The sequence below is a fragment of the Echinops telfairi genome, unplaced genomic scaffold, assembly GCF_000313985.2.
Source record: "Echinops telfairi isolate 266 unplaced genomic scaffold, ASM31398v2 ScPeMD7_5592;HRSCAF=6446, whole genome shotgun sequence".
NCBI lineage: Eukaryota > Metazoa > Chordata > Mammalia > Afrosoricida > Tenrecidae > Echinops > Echinops telfairi.
The window spans coordinates 18835705-18844628 of record NW_022109491.1 but is presented as its reverse complement, the minus strand read 5'-3'; the positions used below and the strand labels follow the sequence as shown (position 1 = coordinate 18844628).

Genomic DNA, 8924 nt, shown 5'->3' with positions numbered 1-8924 from the left:
CCCCCCCACCCCCACCTGTACCGTGTACCGTGCACCCTGCACCCAGCCATTCAAAAGCGTTTGTGGGCATCTGCATCTCTTTGAACAAGTTCCGTCCTCCTGTGACCTTGATCAGAATACCATTTTCCCGGCACCCCTTTGCCTCCTTCTCCCAGTGGTCTCCGCAGTGACTTGAAGGGGGTTAGGGTGGGCGGAGGACGGCTGACCCACAGTGCTCTGGCCTCTCCCCCCGATTTCAGGCCCGGTTGTTGCAGGCTACCATGAACTATTATGTGGTCACCACTGTGCTTCCCAGGGTGAACGGTAAGAGCTCTGGAGGATGCTTTGTTCTTCCATCCTAGAGGGGGCAGCGGGGCATGGGTGGGGACACTCATAGCTGGTCCCCAGGTTGGGAGTCTGGAAACTCAAATGGCATCTGACTTAGAAAGGGGACAGGGAAAGGGACTCGACATGAGTCCATCCGTTAACTCCTATCCTGCTTACCACGGCCGCCCAAGCATGAGAATTGTCAACCATGCCTGATCATCACGGTAGGCAACAGAAGCACAGAGTGAAGGAACTTCCTCCAGGTCACAGAGCAGGGCACGGGGGAGCTTGGGTTGGATCCCAGCTCTGAAGCCAGGGAGCCTCCTGCTAACCTCTTCAAGCTGGCAAGAGCTTGAGGCAGGCCTGTCCCTAGCTTTGCAGAGCCAGGGACCACATGCAAGTAGAGACCTACTGGCATGACTAGGCTGTTTGGAAATACTGAATAAAGCTCAACCATCTCCCTCCCACAATACAGCGTCCTAGTTACCAGGTTCAAGTTAGAGAGCCTTGGTGCCGTGGTGCGTATGTGTTGAGTTGCTACCTGCAAGGTCAGCAGTTTGAAACTACCAGAAGTTCCTCAGGAGATAGATGAGGCTTTCGATGCTTGTCAAGAGTTACAGCCTCAGAAACCCACAGGGGGCCATTCTACCCTATGTCTTGGTATCTACTAGATGGCAGTGAGTTTTAGTTTTGGTTTTGGTTTGATGGCACATGTTGGGCTACTAACCACGAGGTTAGCAGTTTGAGCCCACAGCTGTTCTACAGGAGAAACGCGAGGCTGTCTGCTTCCATACAGATTGACAGCCTCAGGAACCCACGGACCAGCTCTGCTGTCCATAGGTGGCGATGAGTTGGAAGGGACTGGATGCAGTGAGTTTGGCTCACTGGCGTCCCATGCGAGACATGGCAGTATGAAGGGGGCTGGCCTTTGGTCCACACCCATCTCTGGCTTTGTCCTAATTGCCAAGGGCTTGGTGAGCACCCACGTGGACCCCTCTAATCGCTCTGTCCACTGCCCCGCCACCCTTGGCTGCCACTCAGCACACAGACACCAGCAGCAGAGCCACCCTCCAGAAGGTGGTTGTGGCGAGGAGGCCCACGTAGCCCTGGCGTGGGCTCGAAGACACCAGGGCAGGAAAGCCCCCGGGTGTGCGGAGTGTGGGCAGTAGGCAGAGGTCAGCCCGTGCCAGGACTTACTAGAAGCAGGGCCCGACTCCCTCGCAAGCCTGTGCCCGCCCCTCCCTGGTTCTCACCATTGGTCTCTGTTGCAGAGAGGCTACGGCATGGTGTCCCCCTCCCACTGCCCGCTCAGATCTCGCTCTCCAACCCAGTGCTCCAGCCTCACCAGGTGAGTCCCCAGAGTCCTCTCCACTGAACCACGCCCAACAGCAGCAGCCTTTCGAGTACCCTTACAACCACTCTGGGGTGTGATTAGAGAAGAAGAGATGAAGGCCCAGAAAGGTTTGTTCACATGACCAAAGACACAGAGCAGCTAAATGAAGCTCACCTCGACTCAGGCTCCCTGCTGCTTTCCATCGGCGGCCTTGCTCCCACACCTCACTTGGAACTCCCTTGGTGGCCAGAGAGTCCCACTGAGGCTGGCACGTGATACCCATTGCACCTGGAACCACAGAGGGGCATCATAGATGTTTGCCAGCCATTGAATGGTGTCCACCTTCTAAAGGAATTCTTTGGGTCTTGACTGTCTCCCCCATGGCTTCACCCGACCACTGACCAGCTGGGGTTCTCCAGGGGACCATCAACTCACCTTGGGCGCCGGTGCTTTCTTTACGCCCCCCACTGTCCGCCGATGCTCCCGGCCTCTGCTTTCTTCACAACATCTGCCAGCTTCCTCAGTGCCCCCACAACAGGACCTCTGGACCCAGCATGTCCCAGAGGAGCTGGTGTCCCTGCAGAAAAACCATCACCGGCCGTTGGTTCCTGACTTGGACTTCCCTGTAGCCCTCCCTGTGGCCTTCCTGGGACTGCCTAGGATTCGGCCCTCTGGTGCCACCCGTCCCCTCCCCACCAAGTCCAGACCCTCCTACCCCAGCAATCTAGACCAGGGAGCCAATGAGCTGAGAAGTTATAGAACAATCGCCGAGGAGGCAGAGGAAGCACATCTTCCAGGGCCCCCGAGTTTCACCAAGTTCATCCCTTTCAAAAACCACAGCCACCACCACCTTCCATCCTCTGGCACTATTTGCATTCTGGAACTAAGGGAAGTGGCTTTGATGAGCATCAGGGCTCCCTGGAGCTGCCACAAGCCAGGGATGACAAAGAAGGCTCCAGCCCAGCCCAGGGGTCTCTCCCCCCACCTCCCTCCCTTTCCCTGTGCTCCTGCCCACCCCTGCCTCTCTGTCAGCACTCAGACCTCATTTGTTCTCGCCTTCCCCAACGGCAACCCCCCAGGGTCTCTGTGTTTGGAGCCCAGCATCCCCCCACTCACAGAGAAGGGGTGCACTTCCCACTGGTGAAGCCATCCTCTTCTCTCCCCAGGGGTTCCTGCTGTTGGGGGCAAACCTTCACTCTGGCTAACTAGCCGCACAGAGAGGAAGGGGCTGCCAGCCTCCACGCTAAGGACCTGCAGACCCTGCCCGGACCTCCCGGAGGCTTCCAGGACTCTTCAACGGGTCGAGCTGCACAGTCTTTGCCACCAGCAGCGCACGGCTGTCAGTTATAACCACCGTCTTACAGAATAAACACACACACCCCAACTTCTGGGTTTCCGTTTGGCTTGGTTTTCTTGCAGCATTCGGAGTGCTAGCAGTTGTTCTGTATGTTTGCGTTCATTCGTTCAAGCACGGGCTCTTTTTCCCAGTGTGGCCGGCAGTGCAAATCTAGACTACAGGTCCACAGTGAGAATCCCCTCATTTGCCAGCCCTCTAGTTAATCCCGTGAGCCTCCACCTGGCCGTATCAGTAGATGGAGGTGCGTGCATCTTGCTGCCAAATCTCAGGAGAGCTGCTTCGTGGAGCCCGCCGGCTCACTGAGTGGCTGTTCCTGCTGCTGCCGCACGGTGGCGCTTTCGAACGGTGAGTCCGGCGCGGGCCCCCGTGGTCGCCCCGGGGAGACCCTTAGCCCTTGTCGCCCGCCCCCTCAGTGTTGCTGCTGCAAGGATCTGCCGCACAGCCGTCTCCCCTGCTCCACACGCGGACTCCACGTTCTCGGACACAGCCACTGTGCCCAAAGCAGAACTCTGGGCCAGGGGACAGATGCTTTAATGACACCCTTGGCCCTTTTCAGTGGCTCTTCGGGCGCCGACTCTCTTTGGGCTTTTGGTGTGTCTCCTGGGGGTGGGGGGTGGGGGTGGGGGTAGGGGCTGGTGTGGTATCCCTCCATGGAGCCTCAGATGGGGTTTGTGCAAACCCCGCTCCTTGAAGTGGAGATGGAAAGACATCATCTCACTTAACTTTGGCCACGTCACCAGGAAAAACAAACACAGTCACTCGAACAGGGCACCATACGTGGTAACGCAGACGGTTGACACCCAAGGGGGGATCCCTCAGCAGTGAGAGGGCTTCACAAGGGGCTGGCACGTATCAATGTCACACAGATGTCACAGGGCCTGGCCACCTGCTGCTCTGTTCCACACAAACCTGAGCCGACTCAGGGACAAGGGGCAGCATTGATTCACGTGGGCGCTGCGGTGGGTCGTGGAGGGTGGCATTTGGGGCTGAGGCCAAGCAGAATGAGCCACCAGACCAGAGGGGGGGAAGGAGGAGATGCAGAGTGGGGTGGCGTGACCAGATTTTGCTTTAAAGAGAATGTACGGAGACTTGTGAGAGAACTGGAGAAAGCCAGGTGGAAGGGGACAAGCACAAATTAGAAATCTGTGGGTGCTGCCCTTCAGAGGTCAGCCCGGTGGTGGTGGTTAAAAAAAAGGGGGGGGGACACAAAGCATTCATAACAAGGAAAGGCAGATGAAAGGCTTTGCTGGTTGGTTTTTGTTTTAAGGGGAATTGTCCACGGCTCTGTCAACATGATTGATTTCCTGCTCCATGGAGGTAAAGACCCTGGAGCTACATGGGAAGGCAAGGGCCCATTTCATCCTCACCGAATCTGCACGGCACCCCTCATTCCCCAAAGACGGGATTGTTAGCCCTGCTTACTGAGTCAATTTCCCGGATCCCAGCACAGCAGGCGCTGGCTGAGCTGGGATTGGCACTCGTCACCAGAGCCCATGCCCTTTCCATCCTCCGAGAGGTCGAAATCTCGTCTGTTTGGCTTATTCGAGGCACAGCATCCGACGGAAGTCCCAAACTGCACAATGAAAAAAAAAAAAAAGAGGGCAGAACTGATATATTTGAATGGTGCTCTTGACAGAGAATATTAAATATACCAAGCAGGGACAGCCAGAAGGGTGAATGCATCGTCTTGGTAGCTGTACGGTGCTGTCACGTTGTCTCTGACTGATAGCCTCCCCGTGGACGGCAGAAGGAAACACCGCCCAGTCCCGAGCCATGTGCACAGCGTTGTGCTTGAACCTGTGCTTGCAGCCACGGTGTTGATCCATCTCCTTGAGGGTCGTCCCCCGCTGATAAAATGCCACATTGGTGAGACCAAGCCTCTCCATCCTTGCTTCCCAGAAGCATTCTGGACGAACTGCCTCCCAGACAGATTTGCTTGTTCTTCGGCAGCCGGTGTTCCTTTGGCAATTCTTTGCCAACAGCATTGTTCCAAGGCACCGATTCTGCTCTGGTTTTCCTTACTCATTGTTCAGCTTTCCAGGCATCTGAGTCCATGGAAAGTATCCTGGCCGGGGCTAGGCAACCCTCTGAGTCCTCAGTGTGACCTCTGTGTCCTTGACCATTTTAAAGAAGGTCTTGCGCGGGAGAGGTGCCCAATGTAGTCACTGAAAACAACCAAACTCACAGCCGCTGCATCAACTCTGACTCATGGCCACGATCCACAAGGTCATCAGTTTGAAACCACCAGCTACTTCGCGGGATAAAGGTGAGGCTTTCGGCTCCTGTAAGATTTACAGCCTCAGAAACCCACAGGGTCAGCTCTGATCTGTCCTACGGAGTCATCGTGAGCCCAATGTAATACATCATTTGATTTCTTAACTGGAATTATCTTTAGAAGTGAGGACAGGCTCTTACTTGGACAGGCTGTTGTTGTTGCTCTTGTTGTTGTTAGGTGCCGTCAAGTCAGTTGTGAGTCGTAGCGACCTGATGCATAGCAAAACGAACCATGGCCTGGTCCTGCACCATTGTCACAACTCTTCCCGTGCTCGAGCCTATTGTTGCAGCCACAATGTCCACCGTCCCCCTGAGAGCCTTCTTCTGTATTGCTTCCCTTCTATTTTACCAACCATGCCATCCTTCTCCAGGGAATGGTCTCTCCTGACAACATGTGTGTAAGACAAGTCGCACCATCCTTGCCTCGAAGAAGCACTCTGCCTGGATTTCTTCAGACAGGTTGGTTGTCCTTTTAGCAGGCCACGGTAGTTTGAATATTCTTCCCCAGCACCACAATTCAAAAGCATCGATTCTTCTACGGGCTTTATTCAATGTCCACTTTTCACAGGCATATAAGGCAATTGAAAATAACCTGACTTGGTTCAAACTCAATACTTGGTCAACTGACCTCCCTATAGATCTGACCTCCATTTGTTCTGGGTGCAAGTCTCTCTTACTTGTTCCACGATAGAAGTTTCTTCCCTGCTGTTTGAATGTTGGCGGGGGTTCTTTTCTTTCTGACTCATTACTTGTATTGTTGTCTTTATATTATTATTATTTTATCCTTACCACCTTAGTTCGATTTTGTTTCTTATTGTTTCGGTTGGGTTTCCCAGTTTATGAAGCACAGGAGATGCTAGTGGATGCACAGTGATGATAACTGATACAACGGTTGACAGGGGATGCAGGGGCAGGTGGTCGGGAGAGAAAGGGAATTTCAGGAGTAGATAACGAAGGCGAGGGGGGAGAGGGAGCACTAGAACTGACTGGAAATGCACACCTCATTTAAAAAGCTATTTAACCATGCGAGGGGGTGGAGGAAATGTTCTAAAATTGTTGTGGTAATGATTGTGCAATTCTCCTTAATATCATTGACTAATTAGAATTGTAGTAAATTATGTGCCAATAAAACTGTTGGGGGGGTGGGATACATGGCTCGGATCAGGTGCACCTTAATCCTCAAAGTTAACATCCTTGCTTTTCAATACTCTAAAGAGGTCTTATGGAACAGATTTACCTATGTGATGTATTTTGGGATCTCTTGACTGCGCCTCCATGAACATTGACAGTGGATCCAAGCAAGACGAAACCCTTGACAACTTCAATCTTTTCTCCATTTATCATGATGTTGCCGATTGGTTTAGTAGTGAGGATTTGGGTCTTCTTTACATTAAATTGTAATCCATACCGAAATCGACAATCCTTGACCTTCATCAGCAAGTGCTTCTAGTCTTCCTCACTTTCAGCAAGCAAAGTTGTGTCATCTGCATATCACAGGTTGTTAATAAACCTTCCTCCAATCCTGATGCCATCCTCTCTTCATATCATGCAGATTCTCGGATAATTTGCTTGGCATACAGATTGAATAAATATGGGGAGAGGATGCAACCCTGATGCCCGTCTTTCCTGATTTTAAACCATGCAGTATTCCTTTGTTCTGTTCACATAACTGCCTCTTGATTCATGTGCAAGTTTCATATTAGGTCAATGAAGTGTTCTGGAATTCCCATGTTTCTCAAGGTTACCCACAGTTTGTTATGATGTGCGCTGTCCAATGCCCTGGCATAGTCAATAAAATACAAGTAAACATCTTTCTGGTTTTCTCTGCATTCACCCAAGATCCATCTAACCCCAGCAATGATATTCCTTATTCCCTGCCCTCTTCTGAACCAATGTCAGCTCACTGTCAATGTCCTGCTGCAACGATTACCAGATGATCTTCAGCAACATTTTATTTGAATGTGATATCAATGATATTGTTCTATCATTTGAGCATTCTGAGGGCTCACCTTTCTTTGGAATGGGTACAAATATGGACCTCTTCCAGTCAGTTGGCCAAGTAGCTGTATTCCACATTTCCTAGCATAGATAAATGAATGCTTCCAGTGCTTCATGAGCTTGTTGAAAGACCAATCCCTAGAAAAGACCTTGATGTTTGGTAAAAGAGAGCCAGGTAAGACAAGGAAAGCCCTCAGTGAGATGGATTGACACAACAGATGGATTGACACAACAGAAAACCCTCAACAGATGGATTGACACAACAGACACAACAGACAAGGAAAGCCCTCAAGGAGATGGATTGACACAACAGATAGCCACATCGGTGGACTTAAACATATCAAAGATCACTAAAATGGCATCAGATCAGCCAACGTTTTGTTCTGTTATATATCAGGCACCAGGAGAGTCAGCGCTAACTCAACAGCACCTAAGGGTGTATTCAAGACAGGACTGCTGGGTGCACTTACATTAAGTGGGGCACTGGAAAAAAGTACCAACTAGGGGGAATAAAACTCTTTCTTGCTTGTCCACCAGCAAGGTGAGCCTTTTCCTGGTTTGCACAAAAGTTAGCAAAAGTCCTGAATAGGAAGGAAAAAAGTGCCCAGGGAAACGGGAGGGAAGGTGGCGTGATGGAGCACAGCCCGCGTTGAGGCTGAGTGGCCGTGAAGGCTATTAAGGACTCTGGGTTTTGTTCCAAACGCTGTGGGAAGCCACTGGAGAGCTTTGAAGAAGAGAATGACACGACCCCATACACAGGTTCCGCGCCAGCCCCCTACCCTCACCCTCACCCCGTGAGAAGAACCGATAAATACGGGACACAGTCCTGCCTTTGCCACGCTCACTTCCTCTCCCCTCATCCTCTTTGGGGATAGTGGGCCCTCTCCCCCACCTACACCCCCCCCCACCCCAAAGAGAGAGGTAACCCCTGCCCCACTCTCGATGGAGAAACATGGACGATGAAAACAAGGAGGGTTATTTGCCCCTCGAGCACTCCTTGCCTTGGGGAGCTCCTCCAGGCAATAGCAGAGGCAGCGGGTTCGAGCGGTGGAGCAGGAAGCCCAGGACACAGCACGTGCTCTGCGAAATGCCCACAACACCGCGGTGAGGACAGCTCTCCTTTCACACCAAGTGTCGCTGGCTCTGAGTGACTGCTCATGTGCACAGGCTCCCTTCCTGTGTGCTGACCGCGATCTAAAATTAGATTGTGGCGGCCATTGCACAGCCCTCTGAGGGCGCTAAAGACCGCTGAACTGCACTCTTTAAATGAGTGAATTGAAAAAACAATTGCTTTCGCTCGGCTGCCTCAAAGCTCACCATTGGAGATGCTTCTTTTCTGGGGTAAGCAATGGCCTCTTGGGGCTCCCTTTTTAGAAATGCTAGCGTTTTCAAGGCCCTTGACTTCATAGAAGGATTGGCTCGATAGGAGGGAGTGGTGCCCTAGTGTGTGGGGGTGTGTGGGGGGAGTGTACTGCAGAGTCTTGTTCACCATTTGGACAACTCTGGTGGCGCTGTGAGATGCACATTGGGTTTTAACCTCAAGGTCGATGGTTGGAAACAACCACCAGCCACTCTGTGGAAGAGAAAGGAGGCTGTCTACTCCTGCAAAGTGTTACAGTCTCAGCAATCCTGTGTGAGGTCACTATAAGTTGGAAC

General features: G+C 52.2%; 1 protein-coding gene across 1 annotated transcript in view; it reads left to right on the top strand.

Moving 5' to 3' along the window:
• The window catches only part of BPI (bactericidal permeability increasing protein), a 38110-nt gene extending 35119 nt beyond the window's left edge, over window positions 1-2991 (top strand). Inside the window, exons 11-13 of the mRNA XM_030887069.2 lie at window positions 240-303; window positions 1578-1654; window positions 2806-2991. Coding sequence (XP_030742929.2) covers window positions 240-303; window positions 1578-1654; window positions 2806-2844 — 180 coding nt within the window. The 3' untranslated portion in view covers window positions 2845-2991. The remainder of the gene's footprint in view (window positions 1-239; window positions 304-1577; window positions 1655-2805) is intronic.
• Window positions 2992-8924: the final 5933 nt, after the last annotated feature.